The sequence below is a fragment of the Microtus oregoni genome, unplaced genomic scaffold (genome assembly GCF_018167655.1).
Source record: "Microtus oregoni isolate MIOR12 unplaced genomic scaffold, Mior012 000020F_ref0000438, whole genome shotgun sequence".
NCBI classification, from domain to species: domain Eukaryota; kingdom Metazoa; phylum Chordata; class Mammalia; order Rodentia; family Cricetidae; genus Microtus; species Microtus oregoni.
In genome coordinates, this window is record NW_024543079.1 from 30,666,356 (window position 1) to 30,693,019 (window position 26,664).

At 42.2% G+C, this 26,664-nt stretch overlaps 1 protein-coding gene across 3 annotated transcripts in view; it reads right to left on the bottom strand.

Moving 5' to 3' along the window:
• Positions 1–346: 346 nt before the first annotated feature.
• Positions 347–26,664, bottom strand: part of LOC121460000 (SLX4 interacting protein) — a 157,402-nt gene continuing 131,084 nt past the window's right edge. Inside the window, exons 5-8 of one of the 3 annotated variants that reach the window (XM_041670086.1) lie at positions 20,432–20,509; positions 18,232–18,320; positions 2,585–2,685; positions 347–1,332 (exon numbers count right to left, since the gene is read on the bottom strand). In XM_041670086.1, coding sequence (XP_041526020.1) covers positions 588–1,332; positions 2,585–2,685; positions 18,232–18,320; positions 20,432–20,509 — 1,013 coding nt within the window. In that variant the 3' untranslated portion in view covers positions 347–587. The remainder of the gene's footprint in view (positions 1,333–2,584; positions 2,686–18,231; positions 18,321–20,431; positions 20,510–26,664) is intronic. The other 2 variants (XM_041670089.1, XM_041670087.1) reach the window with 2 other exon arrangements.

The following is a 26,664-nucleotide window of genomic DNA, read 5'->3' on the forward strand; positions in this document are numbered from 1 at the left end:
CTGAGAACCACTAGCCTATTTTCACTGCCACGTACTCAGTTTGAGGAGCAAGAGGACTGGAGCACAAGAGCTGGTTGGCAGCGTAGGGCACCATCTCTCTGTATCCCATCAGGAGGTCTCCATAGTGATGCGATGAGAAAACCCCACATTATTGGTTTCTCCACGGGGTCCTATATACCTTGACAAGTAGAGGGCTCTTGTCAACACAGTGTTTTCTGGAGACAGTTATAAACATGATGAGAAAGTAACACGCCTATTAGAAAAACAGCCTCCAGGAGGTGACTGTGAAGTCTAATCCCAACACAAACAGCTTTTTAAAAAAGATTTATCTCATGTGTATGTGTATTTTGCCTGCTTGTGGGTATACATACCATGTGCATGCCCGGTGCCCATGGGGGCCAAAAGTGGGTGTTGTGTCTCCTGGATCTAGAGTTCGTGATGCTTCTGAGTCACCTTGTGGATGCTTGGAAGCCAACCTAGGTCCTCTGCAAGAGCAGTACGTGCTCCTAAAAACTGAGACAGTCCTCCAGCCTCTAAACATCTGTTTATTTAGAGAGATTACCCCAATTCTTTCCAAATCCCGGGAACTATACACTCAAAGTTTTCTTGCCACTACATCCTCTGCTAGAACTTTGCAATTTCTTTCTTTTTTTGCTTGGGCCGCCTTCAACTGTCGCTAATCTTTCGTCAGCTGCAGCCGGGGTGGCTTGCTGTGCCTGCCCTGGGATGTTGGTCATAAGGTGTCTGGAGGAGAGATTTTCCAAAGCATGTAGCTCTTCTTTAGCCGTGGCTTTTGCCAAATCCTGATTCAAAAGCAACCCTGGATCTGACAACTCTAACGCTGGCAAAACACTGACAGCTGTGCTCTTTCCCACCATCCCGTCTCCTGGGGCTAACCCATCATTTCCAAGAGAAACTCTCCTGCGGTGGTCAGAGTCTTCCGCAGAGCCGCAGTTCCTGCGTTTCTGTTGTGTCTTGGCTGCTCGTGGACTTTGCTTTGGACCTGGTGATGCTGACTCATAGTTACACATAGGGCTCCTGCTTAGAAGCCCCGACTTTAGCCACTCCCCAGGATGAGGTTGTTGCTGGCTGCTAGTGTCTTCTGGCTCAGTCTGGGAAACATTTTCCAGCTTTTGAACAGGAAGTCCCCAGTGGCTCTTGGCTGCTTTTATGTCATCCTGTGCTTGACCCATGGATTCTGACAGGAGAACAGCCGAGGCATCCCTCCTCCTTGGTACCACAGTGATGACCGAGTCACCAGATCTTCCCACAAGGTCCGCGCTGGCCTGTGATTTGCTCTTGGCACTGCGTTTTCCTTCAGTTCTTCTCACACTAAAACAGACAATTAAGATTGTATGGAATGTGAGGTTTGCAACGGCATGGATTCCTCCAAACCCCCACTCCCCGGCTGTTACACCTGAGAACAAGGCACGTGCCAGCTGGCTTCTCCTCAACACCTCAGCATAGCTAGGAAATCCCCAAAGTGTACGTTGAATACAGATTGGCTTAAGTAATAACCTCCGCATTTTCCACACAACCAGGGTATGTTCTAAGGTCTCAGTGTTGGTTCAGTGATGGCATCATTTTCAAATGGAATCATTTTAATCAAACAGGTATGCATTTTCAGATGTCAGAGGAAAATTTTCCCTGGGGTGGATATACTGACTTTTACTAGGAGGGAATGCTTTAGATACATCCAAAGCACAGGATGTGTGTGCACACCCACAGATATGTACAAATATGCACACATTGTTTATATATGGGAATAAATACTAATCTGAAGATTCTCTAATGACATGACTCAGTAGGTGCCAGGTTTATACATCAAGCATATGGGAGTAAGCCTCAGTGAATCGGACTTGGTCAGTCCCGGAAAGCATTCAGACAACAAACATTAAATAAAGTACAACCATGATAAGCAGTATATCTACCCTGTCTGTCTGTCTATCTATCTATCTACCTATCTATCATCTCTCTACCTCCCTCTTCTACAGGATACACAACAGACAAGGCAAACTTTAAAACAAACTTCCATGGCAGGACAGAAAGTGCTTAGGAAATTGAGAGACTAAAGTCCTTAACTTTGGCAAGGAGTTGACAACAATACATTTACAAATAGCAAGAAACTTTTTCAGCCATTAAAATCAAGCATCGAAGCTGGATTATTTACTTTGGCTAAGCTCTGTGGAAAAAAAACCCATAAATATGTTGTAGTAAGGGGCCCAAGGACTGCCATAATTATACCAAAGTCAGAGAAGGATCTCACAGAGGGAGTGGAGTTTTTAGGTCTGTCTGCAGTTACCTCAAGAGCTGTGTGAAACACAGCAGCAGCAGGTGCTTTGCATCTTCAAAGAGCTTGTAATTAATCACCCCTTGCAACACACACCTGTGAAGCAAGGAGTCCATTCCCACTGTCCAGAGAACAAGAGCAACAGGAAGGTGGGAAGGACATGTATTAATATATGGCTGTGGGCCGGACCAATGGCAAAGGGGCTTCTGATTAGGTTTCACACACTCTCATTGAGTAATAGACTATCCACACAGGCAGTCAGAAAGTAAGAACAAGGGAACATGCTGGACCTACATTTCTTGTAGAGTGTTTTTCTTGAGCTTTGTACCAGGAGAAGGTGAACTCTGTGCACACCCAGCGAAATAGTCAGACAGTCCGTGGAGGGTTCTTTTTGTCTACTCCAAAAGATAACAAAGGTTCAAACAGGAGCCTATTAGCTGAAAACCAGGGAAAACAGCGACACTAGGAATGCTCAGGTGGACAGCTTTACTTCTTTAGATACCAAGTAAAACAAGACTGCTGTTTTAGGTTCTTTCAATTGCTTTCAGTCGGCACTTTCTGGTGTCACACTGGTTTTGTATTCTTCTCTATACAATTCATGCATGAATATGTACCACAAACACACAAAACCGTAATGTGAAACATGCAGATCCCAAGGCATCTAGAACAATATGTGGTCTCTCTGTGACCCCAGAGGGCAGAATCCCTGAGCCAGCAGAAGCAGGCTTGTGAGAAGACAGTAGCGAGTGTCCTGATGATCCTGAGATTTCCTCCACATGCCCCTTATTTACCAATATTGTGAGCCATAAAACAATACCCCGCCACTGCCTCCCATTTCCCTCCCCCTCCCTCGATCAAGTCCCCCTCCCTTATCAGCTCGTAGAGCAATCAGGGTTCCCTGACCTGTGGGAAGTCCAAGGACCACCCACCTCCATCCAGATCTAGTAAGGTGAGCATCCAAACTGCAAGTTAAACCTTTTAATATTGGCATTTTAAAAATGAAGTTTTTTTTTCAATCTCGGTTACTAACAACAAACAAACAAACAACCACCAAAAACCTGGGAGTCTCTGGCTTCTTATAGTAGTCATTGCCGTAATCTTATGCACAGATTATCTATCTTTAAAAAACATATCCACAAAGCTTCATAAAGAGATAATTACAAAATTTAAAGTTATGGCAACCTTTGCCAGAGTTGACCCACATAATGTTTTGGAATTTCTTCCCATAGGTTAGAAGCTGATAGCCCAGATCAGGTGTTATCTGCTCTTTCTTTTCTGAGAGTCCAAGTAATTCTTCCCCATCAAATTCCTCTAAAATGTAGTGACTATGAGGAACCGTACCTATCAGTAGACCTGTGTTTTATGTAGGCTTACATAGGAATGAATGGTGGTAGTCCCCGGATTCTGAAGGATGGCAGCCATGAGTATCATTCCGGGGTATCTCTAAGGGCTCGATCTCATCAGTGCTCACAAGACTAGGTTAGGAGGATCCGTGAGCTCTGGGCCATGCCTATGCTTCAGACCTGGGCCGGCATCTTTCAAAGACATGTCCACTTGTAACCTAAATTGGCTTTAATTGTCAGTCAACAGAGTATAACTGGCTATACTGGATTGTATTGCACGGTAATGTGTCGTCATTCTTTTTTAGTTGGTTGTTTCCTAAAATGAATTTTTGGGAAAAGAATACTCCAAGTTAAGTCGGGGGGAAGGCAAAAGAGGGTAGGCTGAGAGGGATTGGGATCGATGGAGATTTATGTGTGAAACACTTCTAAACATGTCCTGCATGCCCTGTAAATACAGTTGATTTTCCCCTCACAGCCACACCCTGTAAGTGCTGTATTTTCAGAGGTGAACAATTAACATAAGGAGCATGAGTCAGGCTTTGAACAACTCTGTGGGAACCAGAAAGCCTTTTGCTATTAGGAATGATGTAAATTCCCCAAGGCTGGAAGAAGTCCACAATGGAAAGCAGACAGGGTCATAAATAACAACAATGGGTTCTGCATACACTGTATAAAGTATGATACAGTGACAGGTTCTTCAAATCTCAATCGCAGTATGGATTCAGCCACTGTCTTAGTTATGTTTTAAAACCCCATGTAGTTCCTCTGGGAACTTCAAAAACGTCTTTAAGAAATAGAGCAGAAATACTACTTCAAGAAATACTACTCTTGTCTTAAAGGCCCCTGACAATGGGGTCAGGGAAGTCTCTGGAAGAAAAGTGACAGGGGAAATGTCCAGTTCAAAAAGTATAAAACCTGTGACTTCAAAAAAGAGGAGAGAAAAGGAGAACAGAGGGGGAGGGAAGGGGGCGACATGGGAAGGGAAAGAGGGGGAGGCAGAGAGAGAGAGAGAGAGAGAGAACGAACACACACACATACACACACACTCCTGACTGTACACTCGGTAAGACTGATCTCTAGCTTATAAATTAAAACCACATTCAGCAACTTGTTGAAAGAGATATATTTACATTTGTATGAGGACTAGGTGGGTAGGGAAAAAAATGTCTCCTTGAGTCCTTTAACTGTCAGGACTCATCGGATGGCTCGCCATATATTTCTAGAGTCAGTTCCATCTGTCTGTCACTAAATCACAGCTCGGAGTCTCCAGAGCTGGCCCCCTCACCTCAAAAGCCTGGGGAAGCCGCTATCACCTGGGAATAGGATTTCCCGCAGGGATTTCTCTTAATTACTGATGTTCTTATCTGGCATAAAAATGAAATCTGCCGCTTATCCAGAGACAAAACTCCAAAACGCAAATCCATGGAGCACACTAGCAGGGGAGATATCACTAGGTTTTAGGTTTTGTGTGAGCGATGAGCCCACCTTCTGCAAGAACACAAACAAATCTACCCCATTCAAAGAGGCTAGCATTTAACTCTTATGTCCAGAGTAAGCAGGTCAGGAACTCAGGAAGAAGACCAAGCAGGAGAGGACTTACTCTTCACAGCCTGGATGCTTGCTGTCCACCTAGGCCGAGGATAAAGTTCTGTGAATAGAATTTCTCGGTATAGTTTATTCTTAACCACTTGAGCAATCCCCACTACTGCATTTTGTTTCCATTTCTGGTAATATTTTACCGGTTCTGGTAAAGTGTTCTACCTGAGAAAGCACCCAAACAGAAGTGAGACAAGACTACTCCCCTAGAAGTCTAACCTAAGGGGACACCCTGCCCTCAGTAACTTGTGAAGTCCAGGTAGGCCCCAGGACAAAGGGTTCAGGGCCTTTCACTACCTCTCTGGAGACCAGTGGATACACTCCGAGCTTGAAGCCAATCCAAGCATGTCCCTCTATGCAGATCCAAGGGGAAGGTTGAGCTGGAGAAGTGTAAAAAAGTACAACGAGGAAGGAGACTATACCATGTTGTCTGTTCTGGGGAACATTGAATTCCTGGACAAAAAGGATGACCGAGAGCATCCTCACCAAAACAAGATAGGCAGCCATGCCACACTCATTGGCTCCAGTCAGAGAACAGTTTTGGGATGTCTGTGTAGCAATGGCTGATATCCAAGCTGCAAAGGCATCTGGCAAGTGTGACTCCCCTTGGAGTTCATCCCACAGTGACTTGTCTTACTGAGCAGCACTTTCGAACATCGTGGGACAGATAGAGAAATGGGCTTAAAATGACAAAGAAGACACCCACTTGCTCCTGAGTTAGGACCTCCTCATAGAGTCTGTAAGACGAGATGGGACTATCAAAGGCTGGCAGAAGACTGGCTGCAGCAGAGGCACCAAGGGAGGTGGCTTTTCTTTTCTTTTCTTTCTTTCTTTCTTTCTTTCTTTCTTTCTTTTGTAGATTCCTAGGACTCATCGTGGAAATTCTGATTCACAAGGTCTGAGGTGGGGCTAGGGGATCTATATTTAGGCTCCCAGGTGATTCACACTCGACTGTGAAACAACACTTAAGCCGGGGAGCAATAGAGAAATGAACTTAACCTGGTACAATGAGCCAGTGAGACAAAACTTTGCAAAGTGTGCTTGCATTAGCCCGTGAAACCACCCTGGGAGCTTGTTAAGAAATGTTACAGATTCCACCCAGATTCTACTGCATCTGTATCCCTAGGGGCTGGGGTCAGGACAGGTATATTTTAGGCAAGCTCCCCAGTGAGTCTTACACCTAGAAGAATTAGTGAATGGCTTTTAAAACACATGGAACTGGGAACTAAGCAGAGTCTAGTGGAATGATCCAATCAGGTATCACGGACCTCTGGCAAGCACAGCTTTGAGCACACAGTGAAAAGATGTAGACTAACAGAAAAAGACCTTGTTTCATGGATCTTCTGTCAACAGGAGAAACAAACACGCAGCATGGCTTGTGTGCCCCTCCCCCGAACATTCAGCTACTGTCAATGTGAAAGTATTAAGAAGTAGAGCTTTGAAGAGGTGATTAGGTCATGAGGGCCTTGTCCTCATGAGTGCCATCAGGTTCCCTTATAGAACCCGACAGAGGAAGCTCTTGCTTGCCCATCTGTCTTCTATCACGTGAAGACCTGTTATCTCTCTCTTTCTGACATGGAGTAGTAAAGTATGAACTTGAAAGCAGAGGCCAAACCCTCTTCAGTGAAGCTACTGGTCCTTATTCCTGATGGCTCCGCTTTTGATACACTGCAATACATTTCTGTTCTTTAGCTACCAAAGCAAAACTGGGCAAGTCTTTGCATATGGTGTCCAAAGCCACTCAGACAAGGGCTACAATGCAACATGTTTGGATTGAAAAAGCAGATGAGACAATATTGAAGATGCAGAAAAAGAGACAATGAAACTGATAAGGAAGGAGAACAAAAGTGTCCCCAGAAATAAGAAAAGAAGAACAATGAAACATCAGTGAAAGCTTTCTCTGGCTTTATTATGGAAATTCTTGCCAAACATTTGGGCACCATTATGTAAGCAGAGTCTGCGCTTTTGTTTCCTGATCACCCAGACTCAAATAATCACATAGAAACTATATTAATTATAACACCGGGCAATGGCTTAGGAATATTCCTAGCTAGCTCTTACATCTTAAATCAACCCATTTCTAGTAATCTATGTATTGCCACAAGCCAAAGGCTTACTGGTAATGTCCTGGCATCTTTCTCCTTCGGCAGCTACATGACATCTTCTCTCTCTATATAACTCTGCTCAGATTCCCTGCCTGGCTTTACTCTGCTAAGCCATTGGCCAAAACAGTTTTTTCATCAACCAATAAAAGCAACACATATACAGAAGGACATCCCACATCAGTCAATGGAAACCACATTGGCCAGCACAGGCTAAGTAATACTTTGGAAGAAGTTTTTATTAAGGAAAAACAGAGAAATGGAGGCACACTTCAATGTTACTCCTGACATTGCTCAGCGAGGCAGGTTTTATTACTGTTACCACATCCCAGGGCTAGATGATGGTCAGGAACTAATGCAACATGAGCAAATAGCATGAGGTGGCAATGCCAATGACTACATGATCACTCCTGTGCATGACAGACACACATTGTCTATTCCCTGCAGAATGGTACTCCAGGTATATCTCACAGTCATAACTGAGAACCTGTACAAGGGACTCCTGGTATCTCTCACAGCCATGACTGAACACCTGTACAAGGGACTCCTGGTATCTCTCACAGCCATGACCGAACACCTGTACAAGGGACTCCTGGTATCTCTCACAGCCATGACCGAACACCTGTACAAGGGACTCCTGGTATATCTCACAGCCATGACCGAACACCTGTACAAGGGACTCCTGGCATCTCTCACAGCCATGACCGAACACCTGTACAAGGGACTCCTGGTATATCTCACAGCCATGACAGAATGCCTGTAGAAGAGCTCGGTCACCAAACTACTGTTCATAAGACTGTAAAATATGCTACCCAAGGATGGTAGAACCTCCCCCCCAGGGAGTAATTAACATAGTAATATATTTTTATCACCACTATCATCTTCATCTTTTGAGAGTTGAATCACTTTCTTATTATAACGGAGAGGGGTGTCTTCTGATTCTGTTTTGTGTACCCCAAGTTAAAATGATAGCCCAACTATATTTTTAAAGGAGGCAATTCACCGAGTATTATAATACATGTATACATCTGAGGCACATTCAAAAAATGATCTGTCCCGGGTTTATCAGTAAATCAAATGGCAGAGGGCACAAAGCCGAAGGAGAGTGCGGCACAACATCTCCTACTCAGTGCTAGCTTGTTCCAGGACCAGTTTTACAACCTCCAATGGCTCACTTTCATTTTCACCTGTGAGTAGGAAGAGGCGTATGAAGCACATTTTTGAATATGGAAAGTGTTAGACTTTTTTTTTTTTTACATTATTGGTTAAAATAAATGAAAAAATAGACTCAGGTGTCTTCATAAATCATGGAGTTTGTAAAAAGGAAAAAAATCTCTATACCTAAAGAAATTCATAGTTCCCAAAGCCCTTTCCCCAACATCTCATTGGGAGGGCTGTCCTAGGCAGTGCTCTCTCTTTCTGCAGAGTGGCCACAAGTCATGTGCTGTCGTGGTGGATGGAGATGTAGCGAGCTGACTCTGAATCAAGTCCTTGGCTACAGTCCCTTCTAGTCACTATCTGGCTGAGGGATTTGGAAAACTGACTCATTTTTGTCGAGCATCCATTTCTTAATCTTTTACACACACACACACACACACACACACACACACACACACACACACACAGCATGGCTGTTGTCTCAGTTATGGTTTCTGTTGCTGCACTAAAACATGATGGCCAAAGCATCTTGGGGAGGAAAGGATTTGGTGCATCTTATACTTCTGTATCAGCCCATCAGGAAGTCAGGGCAGGAACTGAAGAAGCAGCCATGGAGGGCGGCTGCTTACTGGCTTGCTCCCTATGGCTTCCTCATCCAGTTTTCTTATAGCACTCAGAACCACAAACTGAGGGGTAGCACCGTCGGCAGTAAGGTGGGCTGTCCTTATACCCTGATCATCAACAGAAGGCAGCACAGGCTTTCCCACAGGCCAGTCTGGTAGCCGTGCTTTCTCATTGAGGTTTCCTCTTCCAAAATGACTCTAGCTTGTGTCACGTTGATATACAACGAGCCAGCACAGCTGTCGTGGGTGGAAGTCTGTTCTCTTTCCCCTTGGGAAGAAAAGACCTTGAGATGCCAGGACCAACCACCATATACAGGCAGAGAACAGAGCCAGCACAGAGGCTGGCAGAGCTAACAGTGGGTGTGAAACTGAGTTTTCAGAATCCTCTCTGTGTCTCTGATCAAGCTCTACTTAAGGTCTGGAGCTGTCAGAGACATCAGTAAAATCCTCATTTATGCCCCCATGCTATGTGGAATCTCGTCCTGCCTGTCTGTTGAAAATGAAAAGGGTCACCACTCACTGAATCTCTCCTCAAGTTTGTTGTACTGAATAAGTTATTGTAGGTGCCAGGCCCCTGCACTCTGCCAACAATACCTTCTATAAACACCAAGAGCAGAGTAAAAGTGTAATATATCATACCCGTTTATTTAGGGAACATGTAACAGTATTAAAGTATAAAGCTGAGAGCATTAAAGTATATGACGTTACTTCAGTGCAGTGCCTACTGGGTATCAGGTATGTCTGGGTTCTGAAGTGTGACACAGGATGGAAAGCTGGGGAGTTATAGAGAGGGAGCAAGAATGAAGCTTGAACATGAGACCACATCATCTCAGACCAAATTCTGACACTGTCATCCCAGGCATGTGTCCTAACAATGAGGAGGAAGCATCTCCCAAAGTTCATGTCTAATATTTTCTTAAACTACTGAGCAATAAGTTAAAGAAATAAAAGCGGGGGCAGACAGACAGAATAGGATAGACACATTCAGGTCAAAAGATAGGCACATTCAGGTGTATCATGTATTAACTCAAAGGAACAGAAGCAAAATGGAACAAAATAAAAAGGGAGGTGGCATCTGATGAATTCCACAGGGCTGAAGTCATTTTCTAAAAACAACGAAGTAGATGTGTGTTGTATTAGTTTAGGCAAAGCAGGCAGGACAGGGATCAGCAGTTGTTAAATGGAGCTGTGTGAAGAAGCAAGTCTTCTCCATCTCGAGGGTTCTTTTATGCCAAGCCACCTGCCTGCCCATTTCCCACAGTGAGGGGAGAGTCTTTTCCTCCCCTAAGCTTTTCACTCTTCTGCTTCCACGAAAGGCTGGGTGTCTAGGGGAGAGAGAACCAGGCTGTGGACTGTGCTACCACCCAGGTTAGGCACAAATATTACTGATTTTTCCTTTAAAATAATTTACCGGTTTTCTTTCCATAGGGCTGAGGATGTAGCTCAAGCAGTACATAATCTGGGCATGGTGCACATGCTGGTGACCCTAGTACTGAATAGGCAGAGGCAGCAGAGTCGGGAGGTCAACATAATACTCACATAGTGAGTTTGAGGCCAGCCTGGGACACGTGAGAGTCTGTCTTGAGAAAGGAAAAACAAAACGAAACAAAAACCTTCTCTTTTGAAGCTGTGACTAGGAAGCTGTTGTATACAATTCTAGGGAAATACCTGTAAGTAACTGCAAAGAATGTAGCCCTAAAAATGGTATCTGTGAAAAATGAAGGAAGTTATCTTGTAGGAAGTGTACACTTCACAAGGATTTTCCAGTTTACATTCACCTGCCCTTGAGAACCGAAAAATAAATCCTGACCAACCTTAGCTACTGTTGAGTCTTGTGTACAGACAAGTATGACAAAACACGGTATTTTAAAAGACACATAGGTTTGGGTCTGCGGCTGACATAGGGGGCTACTGACCACTATTAGTGTTGTATAAAATTTATTTAACTTTGATCAGATAAATATTAAAACAGGCCACCGGTGAATGACCTCAGTGAAACTTGGCCTACCTCCAGAGTCTCCTTGTTCAAAAGTACCTCCTCTATCATATCTACGGCTGCGAATGTGCCAGCAACCACAGCAAGTCGCCGGCCCTTCATTCAGGGTTCAGACTGCTGTGACCGCTCACGGGGCTGAGGTCAAGGCCTTGGACAGAAGGGGAGAAGAGAGTGGTGGGCAAGTCTATACTATGCAGGTAGTATGGCTGGCTAAAAGATGGACTAAAGAAACCAGAACATACTGGGAAAGAGGCAAAAGGCCAGAGGGAAGACATCACAGATGTCTGTCTCATTTCAAATTTCTTTCTAGATCTGGCCCTCCGCCTGGGGATATGGAAGAAATAGCTCTTGCTATTTTCCTTGAGCACAGACAGCCAGGCCCCCTCTTTCCAAGACTCCTATCTCCTGATAGGCACAGCTTTTGTGGACTTGTCTGGGAACCTCACCTCGATCATGACATTGTTTCCTTGAGAAAATGAGTGCCGCATTCTAAATCGTCTGCTTATTAATGAATTTTCCAAACATACCCCACTCACACACTGAACTCTATCTGTGCTGTCCCTGTGGGTGTTTTGTGGAGCATGAACTCCTAGAAATCCAGGCCTGAGAAGCCCGCCATCTCCCAACCCCTAATACCGTAGAGAAAAGACTGGGTTTCTCTTCCAAAGCTTCATCTCGACAGGAGTCTACTGACCATTGCTGTAAATTAAGGTGCGTAGAGGGGCAGACGCCATAGTTCTTCCTCCTCTGCAACTGGACCGCAGAGTCCGCATGACCAGCGGAGGACATGGGGGCTTATCCCTCAGCTGTTTGCATTCGCAGTTTTGTAGTTGCAAAATGCAGCTGAGATGAAAAGTAGAGACACACACACACAAAAAAAAAACAAGGCCCTAACCTTCTTGGGAGAATACTATGTGCAGAGGGTATTACCAAGTATTACTCTCTTTTCAAGACCACGAGGAAGACATATAATTATTCACTAATCTAGCAGTATGGCATTTATGAACTCTTCGCTGGGGAAGAAGGAAATAATGGTGATGAAAATTAGTACCCACAAGTGCTTCAGAGTTTATAAGCCATTTTAATATGTATTATTTCACTTGGCTGATGGGAAAACTTAGCCAGGCTTTATAGCACATATCTCATTTACCTCTGTGTAGCAAAACAGGGGCGAATTTCCTAAAGTCAAACACTGTCTCTGAGGTCTTCCAGCAAGTGATGGGAGATGTAGTGTTCAAGACCAGGTCTTTATATTTTAACTTCAATATCTTTTCCTCTGTTCTATTCCATAGTATATTTTTCCGAATTAATCTGCAATGTAATTAGTTGGTCGCTAAGGACCAATGAGCATAGATCTCTGAACACAGAAGGAACATTATGTAAAACAAGTACAGAGGATTAGAGAACCAGATATGTCATTTCCTATTACCCTAGCTATTATCAATCTTAGAGTCCAATTGATTATTGGGCAGGTTACCTTCTGGCAATGAAATACAACATATCTCACTTGCAATACTACTGGTTAAACACCTGGGAGATTTTTATTATTAGGAAAGGAGAATAAGACCTCAGATCACTGTAACAAGGATGTAATATTTAATTGTTAAAAAGATCTTAACCTGAAGAAATAGTTTTTCAAATTTTCTGTGTTGTAGTCTAGAAAAATAAAGCAAGAAAGAACATCTTCATTGCCATCACTAGCATGTTCATTAAGATCAGTCACCTGCCAGTCCAGGGCAGTGATGAGGGTCCTGCTAAGGCAAAATGTTCTACAGATGGCACTGCCCCAGTCAGTCCCTTGACTATCTACTGACCGTGTTTTGATCCTGAGCTGTGATCCCAGCTACCTGGAGAAGGAACTGGCAGCCAGCCTCTGCAGGGGGCAAGGACTGTGAGAATTCCTTAGCATTAAATAATAGTCTGACTAAATGGATATATTCAATTCAGTGCTTATATCTTGCCTTCTGTCAGGATGTTTGAGCATTCCTTCTACCAAGCTATAGTGAGGACCCGTCCTGTGCATCTAACAGCTGTTTTCACAGGAGAACACTGATATCTTAGTGACATCAGTGAATATTTCAATTTATGGGGCAACAGGGAAACCTGGTCCCTAGAAGTGATTGGCATGAGACCTAGATGGTGAACCCATCAGTGGAAGTAACAGAATGTCGCTTTCTCTTGAAACCTATAGATCATGATTAGCATGACATTGGTCCCCATACAGAGTGAAAAGGACTTCACATCTCAAACTAATAGATTGTAGAAAATATTTATCTTATGTAAAAATACAACATCAAGAGTTTCCATGGAGAAATCATTGTGGAAAAGACACAGACGCTTCCTGCCACACATCAATGACATGTAATTGAAAGACAGATGATAAGCTCACTTCAAATTACTCTCCTTACTTGATGAGGATATTTTATATAGTAAGTAGAAATATATACAATAGAACATCAACAGAAAAGTGGAAATAAACTAACTTATAAATGAATAGAATCCTAGCAAAAATAAATATGCACTGACCTTAGTTATTAAGCCTGAAGAAACAAAGATCAGGTTGGAAACAGAGGTTCTTTGGGCTGGAAGTCAGGGGTAATTTTTGCTTTCCTTGAGTGTGTTTGTATTTAGCCTTTTGGCGCAATGAACATACAGGAGTTTGGTAACCACATGCTAAGAAAGAACCAAGTTTGAAATATTAGAAAATGGGAACAAGTGATCTGCCTTTCCTCCAAACTTAAGGGCCTTTCCCAAGTGTTGCAGGAACATCTTGACAGCTCCGTGTAATTCACGATGAACCAGAAGTATAGTCAGGGACAAGTGGCTTTTTAAAGTCTATGATACTTCATCCAAAACTTGGCAAAGTCATGGACTACTTATCCTCTCATCACGGCACAGAATTCAGTTAGAACACTCGAATTTTCAAGTAGTATATTTCTTCTATTCCTTTTTTAAAAACCTGTAATTCTAAAATCTTTTCTTATAACTTTTGTTTACCTTTCCTAAAATAAAATGTGACTCGATCCGCAAGATTATTGTTGCATTAAAAAAAACTCTATGTTGGTAAAAATCATATTAAAATTCTTATTTAGTGCATTTTCATCTTTATTTTCCTTTCCTGACAGAGAGTCTGTGTGAGAAAGGATTTCTGGGATAATGTTCCACCTTCTCTTTCATATGGAGGAGGACTGAGCCAGCAGAGGAATGTAAGGCCCATGCTAAATACAACTCAGTCTAGGGCAGTTTATTGCTTGAGATAATTTTTTCTTCAATCTTATATTTATAAATGAGAAGGTGGTTTTTTTTTCTTTTTTTAGTAGCCTGGCTTAAGAGAAGTATTCAACTCATTGTTTAAATGCTGTTGATGGCCAGGACCTCTTAGTAAACTTTTCAGATAGTCTGTGCTACAGAGAGGACCCTGCCCTGAGAGCTGCGGTGTGTGTGCAATCTCGACAGCTATTTTCATAGCTCAGCCACAAGTCAGGTGAAGGACAAGATGGAAAACCATAAAACCTTAATGCACTGGTCTGCTTTTAGGGCAGCACTAATACCGTTTGTCACTTTCTAATTTACAAAGGGATCACAAACTTTAACACAGTGCAGCTTTAAAAGAAAGAATGGAGGTCTAAAATTCTGGACTTTCTTTTGGAACAGTAGAAAGGGTATAAAATGATTTTAGGTGACCCGGATATGTGTCAATCTCCCAGACTATAAGCAGTTAGAAGGCAACAGTATTTTCTTATTTTTCTGTCACTGAAGCCCAATAGAGACCCTGGTACAGAGCCAGCACCCAGAACATTTTGTTCCTTGCAATGGTCGAGTAGATGGGAACCGTGGTCTCTGGAGACTAGGAGTGGCTTGTAACTAGCACACAATCAAACAGTAGCTTTGCAGTGACCCTGAAATGTCCCAGATATATACAGAGGTCGGTGCCTATTTACGTAACTTCAATAAAGAAGTCACAGGAACTAGTAAGTAACTTCAGATTTCTCCAAACCTCCAGGGCTTTACAACTGAAAAGGAACAGTCTCTACACAGGAGACTTAAGTTTGTGATAGAGGGGAAGAAAGAAAAAAAGAAAGCGAGAGAGAGAGAGAGAGAGAGAGAGAGGAGGGAAGTTAATAGTGTGGAATAGAACCAAGTACAGTAAAATCTGAAGAAGTGAACAGAACAGCAAAGGTGAGAACTTTCAGAAAGACTCAGGCGCCACGTCCAGCAGAAGGTCAGATCTGAGGCTCTAGGAGAGTTGAGATTTCTTATGAGAAACTCTAGTAAGAAAAATACAGTGACTCATTTCATAATAATGCCCTTGCTTCCCAAAGTACAGAGCTCAGTTCCCACATGCCAAACATAAGAACGCCGTGCAGGGCTATTGCAACACGGAGGACCCTTCTTCTACTGTCTGTCCCCCATGGGCAGAGAAAGTTGATACGGTGAACATACTTCTCTAGCACGGTGGTAAAGGAACAGCAGAAACGGCTCGCAGTCTGCTCTGCCTCTTTTGTGCTGCCTGATCTGGGACATGTTCTTTGGTGGAGCTACCCTGAAGAACTGGCATGTTATATACTGCTGGCTTCCGACTCTGAAGGCTGAAAGACTCCCTAGGCAAAGTAGTTTTCAATAGATGCTCCCAGATTTCCTAGTCAGTTCTCACTTAAGACACAGATGGCCTAGAGAGCACAGGAAACTAAAGGAAACCTCCCTGAGGGCTACAGTACCAGTGAGAGGTTGAGGCTGCTATCAAGAACAAGACCACTCCCCATTAATCCTGTGATGTAAAACACTGAGTCATAAACAATTATAAGAAAATAACTGCAGTTTATTGCCAATATAGCTACGTGGGGAGCCAAGTTCTCAGGCCTTCCTAATCAGAAGTTCCTTGAGAATGACTATCAGGAGAAAATTCGATGGATCCTGCCCTCTTGTGATCATATAAAATGAAAAGAAATTCGAATTCTTGTGGAGGAGGGAACTGATATCACTGTGTTTGGGTATTTGGAGTTCATCATGAGAATGAATTTCTTCTCTGGCAGGAGGCATTGGGGAGGGAAAGATGGCTGACTGACCCCTAAATAGCTGGGAAGGTGGACTCTCAAAAGGTCAGATATTAGTGAGGGGGAAGGCAGTATGACCGGCTTGATGAGGGGTCTGCAGGAGGGCCTGGCTATTCACAGCTATGGCAGACACACTTGAGAAAGTGGTGGGCGGGAGGCTCTGAGGAGGGGAGTTGTTCGGTGAGACAGGAGCACATGCAGCAATGGCGTAGTTACCTGCTCGACTCTGTTTCCCTGACTCGTGTCTGTGCTGCTGAGAAAGTGTATGTGAAGAGAAAGTGAGACATAAGTAAATGAACCACCCCAAAAAAGAAAGAACTGTGAGATATAAATGACTTTTCTTATGCACTAATATGGGCAACTTTGATCGTGTACTCAATAAAGATCAGAACAGGCTAAAGACGAGGAAACCGAGTTCCCATGTAAAGTGTTCAGACGGTTAAATGAAATGAAAGACTGGTTCACAAGGAAAGTTTTCAGTGATGAGGAAGTTCTCCAGATTGCAGGAATTCTATAACAGCAGCTTCGGAAAACTTACATCTGTATAAATACTAGAGTCCCCCAAGGGGATAATGTTTCATTTGTATTCAGATGCTTTAATTCCTTTTTAACAATTTAAGATATTGAGTATTACCATTACACGTCAGATATAAGATCTGATTTCTCCTGTATCCCATCTGCAAGCAATAACATTCTGGCAGTTTAGTTCTAGCTGTGTTTTTAAACTACAGATCAATTTTTTTCTTGCTCTGAAAAATCAGTTAAGCAATCTTTATTAAAATATATGCCAACAGAATTACTTTAGTATTTATTAATTTACTAAGATAAAGCAATGTCCTGAAAATATTTTTAAAAAATAAACTTTTACTGCCTTTGGCCAGATTTGCTTCACTGATCTTATTTTATGTTTACATAGAGAGACTGTTTTTGATGGACGAAGAGGAAATAAAAGGGTTACACGGGCTTTTTTGAAAGGATCCTCTGTTCAAAACAAAGGAACCAAATGCAAGGGCGAATTTTCAGTTCTTTGCTCTTTCTGGGTCTCTACTGTCTCACAGAGCCTCTGAAACACTTATGTATTTACTTAAGATGAGATAAGAAGCTGATTTTATACTATAAGGGCCAAATTTCAAATGGGTTAAAAAATAATAAGCAATAGGGATAATCTAATATCCCCATAAATTATTTTAGAAGCATAATAATCATGTCATACTTCATAGCTGGGTTAATATCTTCTATATTTTTTTTCCTGTTCATTGAAGGTTCAAGCCAGAGATCTAAATTTTTTTTTTATTTTTTTAAGGACAAGTTAAATAGGCTGAACTATGACGGCAGGAAGACACATACACACACAACAAGGACACTGTCAAAAGCACACGAGAAGCTTAAAAGACACAGTTGTAAGCTACAACATTTTGAGTAGGTTTTCTACATCTATTTGTCTGAGCAGAGAACTCCAGTGAAAGAGAACGAGGCCCTGATAGAGCTCAAGCTTAGCATGAGAAAAGAGAGCAAGAGAAAATGAACTCTACTAGCTCTGAAATAATACACTGGGGAGAAACACTAGTTCTCATGAAAAACGCCAGTGATTCACCATGGAATACAATTCAGAAGCCACTGACCCCAGTGGAAACTTCTAGGGGAGGCACAGATTTCGCTTCTTCTCATTTACATACCATCACAAACACCATCAAGGTTTTCTCATGTGTTGTTGCTTCATTTAAAGTTGAAAGCGATAAGATACTGGTTATCAAATTAAATATTCATGGTATTAGAGAAGAAAGAAACAAAAACCCAACATATTAATCAACAAATTCATGAACTGATCAATGTTACCATGCAAAACAGAAGGCAAGGCATTTCTAACCTCTTAAAACACACTGAATAGCCGATAATAGAAGGCAACCCCCCACACCACTACCATATACACCACCACACATTACCACCACACACGCCACCACCACCGTATATTACTGCCACATACACGCCACCACTACCACCACACACAGCTACCACCACGGTTACTTAGCACTAAGAAGATTCTCACACATAATATTTTTCATACATACCGATTTTTCATTCTGGCTTGCCCAAGTATCAGGACCGAATGCAAGTTGACTAACACAGACCACAAATCTGTCAGGAAATATACGAAGTTCTGTACAAAACAAAGAAGACCAAGTTACTAAAAGCATTAATACCATGCAAATAGAAATTCTCGTTCCCAGGTTCTTTGGTAATGCTTTGTTATGGCAAGATGCGCATACTTGGGACTGGGGTCTCTTCTCCCTCCTTCTCTCTGTAGGGTTTCCACCACTTGGGCAGAGTGAGCTGAGGAAGAGCCAAGGTAAACCACAGACACTGAACTATCAGAACAGACAGAACCTCCAGGCAGGCCATTATAATTGTTCTCTGTGTTAGATGCTACTTTCTGTTTAGAACTCCTGTTTGGTAAGGGGGCCCTTTCAATATTTTACATGTGAGGTACTGAATGAGATAGTAACGTGCTTCCATTTGGTTCAACTGTCAGTTAATCACAGAGACATGAATTGTACAAATGCACAATATGAATACAGGTAATACCTTATACCACTTGGCTAGGTCAAAGTGTACAAAACAGCAAGAGCACTGATGTTCCTGGAGTGGTTCTACTAAGACCCTGGGACACTGGTGTTTCTTTGGTGACTACTGTTCTAAACTATGCATCTCATCACAACAGGTCAAATGCTCTAAGCAAACGCTCCACCCATCCTGCCTCACCTGGCTCCCGCTACCTAACAAGGATGTGCCAACATTCAGACTCATGATTCATTTTCAGATTCAGATTCAGATTCATGACTTCAGCCCAATCTGCTGTTCTGGTCTCAGCCAACCAGGCCTCCAATAGGAAGGCTTTATTGCAGGTGGGGTCATGGGTGTGTCTATAATTCAGAAATTATGTATGAATGAAGACCTCAGATAGTTTTTGGAAAGCTCTAAGAACAAAATTATAGAAACAGTTACTATTTATGTATTAATTCTTGAAATAAATTATTGGGATTGGAATTAAGTTGTAAGTAGCCTCTGTTCATTATTTGTCCTTTCTCTTCCTTATAAATAAATCAAAAAATTAAAGTACAATGTTATTTAGGAGATGAGAATTAAAATTCAAGATTATCACTCCATTTATATTGTATTTCTATTTTTCATCTCAAAAAAGAGCGATAATCATGAATACTTTTGAATAAGATAGAATAGATTATGATAATCAATTCAAAAGCTTTTTCAATCACTTTACTTGATTATATAATAATTGATTTATGTTACCTTAATACATAAATAAAGATTTAAACATCAGTCCAGACCAGAACACATAGCTAGACTGCACTGTATGAGTTAGAGGGTTAACTTTGTGGGTGAGGTAAACAAGGTAGATGACTCCAATAAAAGGCTAATATAGGGGCTGGAGAGGTGAATCTGTGGTTAAGAGCAAAATCTGTTCTTCCAGAGGACCTGCTTTGAGTCTTGGCACCCATTATGTTGGCTCACAAGCATCTAAAACTCCCATTTCAGGAGATCCAATACCCACTTCTCTCCTCCAAGGATACTAAGCACACATGTTGGAAACATATATACATGCATGCAGGCAGACCTCACACACAGAAAATAAAAATAACCTTTTAAAAAAGAAACAAAGAGGGTAATGAGCAACAAAAAAGTACAGACATGTACTTTTATGAGCAAACTTCCATGAAGGCAATTTCAAAGTCATTGTTTCATATCTTATATTCATAAAGACATTGTCCAAAATAGCTAAGCTAAACTTTCTAATGTTCAGATCTGCACAGAGGGAATGGTTGTTATCTCCTGATGTCACTGTGGCTGACTGGACATGATATCATTTTTTGTATCATGACTTGCAGAAGTGAGGGTTGGAAGCTGGCCTCATTAAATACATAAGGAAGGTTTGCTGGCTTTGGGCTGGGAAAGCACTTTCTTGTAGCTCATTTGCCCCAAACCTGGGAAAATGAATCAAAGTTCACGTGCAGACTGAGTCACTTTTGAAACCCAAGGAATCCCTTGTGATGCATTAGGAAGAAGCGTCCCGTGGTTCTGCTCTCTGTTCTCGTGGGCAGTAAGCACTATGCATGGAGCATGAGGGATCATATGCTTTGAAATACTAAATGATGTAGCCACAGAAGCAAATAAGAACATTTAGCCTCCTATTTTCAATCTTCTTTTGGACAAACTGATTATGGAAATGCCTGGTCCAAGAAACTGGATTCTTACCAGTGTTCTGTGAGCTCTGAATACAGCGAAGGCGTATCCCTCTCTTGATGAAATAGGCTGTGATCTGAAAGCCGTAACCTGCAATATGATAGTGACATCATTAGATTATAAATCTGTCTGAATCCCAGAGACCCTGCCCAATGCCTGTCACACTATGCACTCAATACTGAACAAATAAAGGAATAAAAGAAGTAACAGAGGCCTCCCATGAGTGGGAGAGCAATATTATCATACTGACTCTTCTGAGAGGTCAGGACGAAACACCTGGCATGATCCTAAGTCTGTGAAGTGACTCAGTCACCTCATCTGTAAAATGGGCAAATGAGGAGGTCTAACGTGTCTGAAAATTAATGATTTCAGATGAATGATAAACTAAGTCTAAACTGATGCATAGATCTTGGCCACCTTCTAATGTCCACTACTTAACATTAAAAGAATAGTTTAATTTTTATTCAAATGAGTATAATTTGTAAGTAAGTTACTCCTTAGTTCAAGTTCAGTCTCATCTTTATCAATGAAGTTAAAACCACCAACAACGTGCATCCTCCCTGAGCTCCCAATTCACCAGAACAGATAGAAAAAAAGATTGCAAATGTCAGCATTTTTATTTGCTGTTGGCAGAAGTACCAATAGACACAACCATTTTGAAAGAGTACGCAATCCTAAAGTTGAACTTTAGCAAATGGTCTCAAACTGGAGCCAAAAGGAAGATCCATCAAGAATAGAATGTGTTTAAATGATAATGAATGTGAAATATTATATTTCTCTTAAAAAGGCATAAGCTGTAGCTACTGCATAAATTCTGCTCCAAACAGAGAATCTTATGTGTGCAAGTGAAGACATGGCCATTGATTGTGTGCTAACAGAACTTCCAGAAGGAAGCACTTGCCTGCCGTTCCCCTCCTTTCTTTGGTACCCTCCTCCAGTTTTTCCTTGGGTTATAAAATACTGGATTGACTTTTTCTGAAAAGATCAAGTAACAATGTTTCTGGTTACCACAGTCCTGAGGGTGAGTGTTTCCCGGCAATGAGACAACCCATAAAGCTGCTAAGCCTTCACGACAGAGATTGGGAATCATGAGAACTTCTGTAGGGAAATCAAGTCCCTACTATCTTTACCTCCATGACACAGGTTGTTCTGAAACCATGTGTATATTAAAACAAACCAAGTTTCCTCTTCTACATTTACTACCGTTCCGACCACCCTGCAAGCAGGCTCAGGCCACAGGAGAACACAGACTTGATGTTCTGTCTACACATGCAATGGCTTCGACAGAAGAATTATTTCAGTCACACAGATTGTGAAATGACAGTGACATCCACAAAAGGATAACCTCCAGATTTACAGTGATCAAATACACTTTTCCCGACACAGTAAAAATCAGATTGTAATTCAGCCATATTGTTTGTTTCCGCTAAGTTGTACAAGGTTGGCATTTCTCGGAGTGCTTTAAACAAGTGTTTCATTCTTTACGCCACTGAGAAGATAGAAGTCACCTCCACATCTCCTTATTCGCCTTACTGTCAGGGGAGGAGTGGTTATAGGAGAGGAATCTGTAGCAATTTGGAAACATCGAAATTCAGAAGTGAATTTTCACATAATTATTTACGAGTCTTACAAGAAAGAGAGTGTACAATAGCCTCTGCTAGTCTGCAGGTTTAAGCAATTAAGATGCAGATGGCATGTTCAAAGTTTCGAATTCTTTCTGACGAAAACCTCAGCAACAGAAAGTTATAGCCAGGAAGGGGCTAATGTAAAGCTGATCACGTAAGCCACTCCTCTGCTTTTCATGAAGTCTGTTACCCGGGAGACACCACCTAGACGATAAAGAAACTACACCAAAACAATTTTAATGAGTAAACAATCCTAAACAATAAAGCTCCAATATAGTGCCTCCGCCTATAGAAAACAATACAAGGCATATGCCAAGTGGTTTGTTAGTGGAATCAGTAGGACAGAACCTGGTCCCGTTCACCTATGTCCCCCAAGGCTGGATTATGTCGGGGCATCACTCCTAAAGTGGTTTGTATTATTAGTAGTCTTAGGGATGGCACCCTAATGGTCCTTCAAATGAAATATTAAGTTTAACATGCTAAAAAAATCGCATCTGCTTAACCTAATTCTACTGGTTACACGAAACTTTATTGTTTAAAGAGAGATTAAACACAAAATATACTTGTGTCAGTTTTTAAGGCAAACTAAAATTGATATATAAACAGAGAATATTACTGCCACTGAAACACACCGAGGTGAAATGTTTTGGGAGATGTCTTACATTTCCATAGATAACAGATATAAAGACTACTACATTCTTATCTTTGTTTTTAATGAAACTGAGTTTACAGAGTTCAACTAGCCACTGAGGTTTTAAACTTGCTCAGGGTTGAACCAAAGCTGCACTACTCTGAAGATAACAGTAATGTGGCAAAATATCCAGGAGGCCTGTGTCCTCCCTACTCAGCATCATCTCCCAGCTTCCGACATTAATGTTCTAAATGCAGAAAATCATGTTAGGTTCTCAGCCTTGGTCAGAGAAGTTTCTCGTTGAAGCAAGCTGTGATTAATACGGAGACTGGCAGAATTACCAAGAAGGGAGGATATTAGAGTGCTTGACCCTAAATGGGCCATTGTTATCACCCTTCCCAATGCTTAGAGAATTATGGGAGGGAGTAAGCAAAGACTGGAAGAGATGGAGGAAGGGAAAATGCTTTGCAAATAGACGTCTTCTGGTCACAACGTGGCCTTTACACTCAGAAACACTCCTAGATCTGTGGCTCCCTGTACAAGATTGAGCCCATCATCATTTCATCACGAAATGGGGAAGGGCACATGAGGCCCCACCCCTACCTTAAAAATTGCTAACAATTAGTAGTGCTGGGGAAAGGGCTGTCATTCTTCTGTGGTGTAACTACGGGTAAGTCGTCCACGCTGCAGGAAGTAACTTTCTACCCATGCTCATGGAAGCAACTCTAACAAGCTCAGTGGGTAATTCACACAGAGAAGAAAGACACTGAAGAATGAGAGGGATGGGCTGGGAAGGATTTCAGCTGCAGAAGGAGTGGGGGAAGACAGATGGTGATGGGGGTGTGTGAAATGACTGAAATTCACTACACAAACGAACAAAATGCCAAAGAATAAGACACAGATTAAAAAGAGCCATCAGGGGACTGGGGAGAAGATACATAAGAAGAAACCACGTTTCACTTCCAAACCATCTGGCAATTATCGTCTAAGATCATTAGGCACCGGCAAGTCACTCTCTGTAGTCTGTTTTCTCACTGGCTATGGTGACCCTCTTCTCTTAGGGAACACTGTCTTTAGATTTTGGAAGAACCAGGGGTTTGGGGGAGGCAGATGTCTTTGTAATGGAAGTCTCTTTCGATCGCAAGTCCCTAGCTTTGTCCACTCCTAGATCTAATTTATATTGTCCAGTACTAGAAAGTACGTATTTTTCCTTACCTCTAGGCAGCCCCCAAGGACTTCGGGCTCCCACTTCTTCCATTCCCTGCTTAGTAAAGACCTGTTGCCATTCTCTCCATTCTACAAATAGCCTCCAACTCTCCACTGAAGGCTCAGTACAGGCCCCATGACTGCAAACTTTCTACTGGGCTCCACTGGTTGTCCACAAAAGCTGTACAGATTCTCAAGGAACAAGGACACTTTGTCTTAAACTGTTCCACTATGTCTTTACTAGAAATAAAAAGGTGCAAGGCTGAAGAGATGGTTCACAAGAATGGTCTCTAAGATACTTGCTAATAACCTTGCCCTCTGAAAGTTCTTGAGCTGGGGCCCCAGAGTTCAAGTTGCTTTCAGCACTGCCTTCCATGCTCCCACAAATATGGCCCTTTCAGCCCCACTTAAAGCACCCAACTGCTTTTCTAGTCCAGTATCCCCAAATCTTCCATATTCTTCCAAGAGCATGAGCAGGCCTGTCACAACAATATGCCACTCCATGATGACAATTTCTGTGACTGTTCAATTGCTGTGAAGAGACCACTACCAAGGCGACTCTTATAAGAGAAAGCATGTAACTGGGGCTCTGCTTACTGTTTCACAGGGTTAGGCCTTTATCAACACACCAGGTAGCATGGCAACATGCAGAAAGGCCCAGCTAGGGAAGTGGCTGACAGCTACATCCTGATTAGCAGGAGGGAAGGGAGCAGGACAGAGACAGACAGACACTGAGCAAGACAGCCTGAGCCTGACATGGGCTTCACAGCAACAGAACAGTAAGTAGCTAAGGCCCTCATTTTAAAGGTATGGCCATTTACATTTGGTTATTCTAATTCACAGTGCCAAGTCACTGAGAGAAAATACCCTTACTTACTGTGAAAGTATTCAGCCTCATTAGCTTTCCAGTGGCTGCATAGCCAGAATAACTTGAGAATCCCTGCAGCTGCCAAGGGAAGTTGGTGGCACAGCGCATAACACAGAAGTCCACCCTCACACTGTTCTGAGACCATGTATGGGGGAAGCTGGGAAAAATGTCTCTGCGTGCCCTGCTGAGCTGATGAGATGGTATGGCTGGCATTCACTGCTTCACGGGTTTATATGGGCTCGATTCACCCACTGCATGCTCTCTTTCAGCAAGCAAAGCCTCCTCCCAGAGCACAAGGCAAGCTCAAGAAGAACATTCGTGTCCTTCATCTTCTCTCACTGGAGGAACTTCTGCATTTGATCAGATGACGATAAAAGCTTCAGATATCCAGGAAATCAGACTGAGTGCCACCAAGTCCCCCGAACTCCACCATTTAGACTCAGTAAAGCATAATGACTAATCTTTTATCATATTATGATATTTATCATATTATGATAAAAGATTACATATATGATATACATATGTTCTAAACCATGCCAGAATAAGTTAGCCATCATGAAGACTCGCTTTCCTAATACGTGAGTCTCGGCCCAAGCACTAAGGAGCGTCTCCTTTATTACCCACATACTAGATTGAGCATCCCGAACCTGAATATTCAAACTCCCTTCAAATCTGAAAATCTCTGTTCACTGACATGACAATCAATAAGTTTCAGATTTTGTAGCATTGCAGAGTTCTGACTTTTAAATGAGGACTATTCAAATAATGAAATCTATATAAAAACCCCCAAATCCAAAAAACACCTCTAGTCTCACAAATTTCAGACCTGCAATACCGCAGTTGAGCACGACACTATTGTGAGACTCTAGTCTCACAAGTTTCAGACCTGCAATACCGCAGTTGAGCACGACACTATTGCTCAGACAGCTAGTCTAAATTCAGTTATTTCCAACTGTCCCAAAATAGAGACCACTGATTTTCCTCCAAACTGGGAGCAACCAAAGACTATGCACTTTAACAGATACAGTCTTTTATCTCACCTTTAATCTTAATATTACTCCCCACCCACAGTTTTATAACTACAAACCTATAAACTGATTGATCTGTCATCATGAAGAATTTTTAAAATTATATGTACTTATTTACTTTCGGTGTCAGTGGGGGCCTGCTCACCACGAGCTTGCGGACAGCAGGGGAAAACTTGTGGGAGCGGGTGCCTGTCTACCATGTGCCCTCCAGGGAATCAAGCTTGATCATCGGGATTGGTGGCAGGTTGCTTCAGTCCTTGCTAAGTTATCCAAAGAGAATACCCCCAATCTGGATTTGAGCTTTAAAGAAAGAAATCTCAGCTGCATTTTTTTCCCACTTTGCATGGTCTTTTAGAATGCCAGAAATGTAAAACTTCTGACTTCTTTAACTGTTTAAGGATTCTCCTTGAATATACCTGCAGTTCAAAGATTGGGAGGCCCGTAACTTAAATACTTAGTTCTACTAATGATGTCAAAGAAATCCATGGTTCAATTGTAGACATTGAACCTAACATTTTGACAAGGGTAAGCTCACTGAAGGAGTGGAGTTGTGGTCTCTTTTGTATTAGTGAGAATGCTGTGTGTTGCTGCAGAATTGACTGCCCAGGAGGAAGACCCCGCTCTCCATTTGAAGACTTGGCTGTGACTGAGTTAAGAGAACAAGAAGAAAAATGCTCATGTCTAGCCAGCACTGACAGTATCTTGCGTACCAGACTAGATCAGAAACACAGAGAAGATGGGAAGTGTTTGTTTCACAGCTATTTCATTCAGAAAAGAAAGTGTACAGCTCGTTGCTTCATACACCACATCTATTCCGAAAGTTGCTATGTCCTTGTAAGAAAGTCTAAGAGAGAAAAGGTAAAGAAATTATAAGCTTGATACTGCCC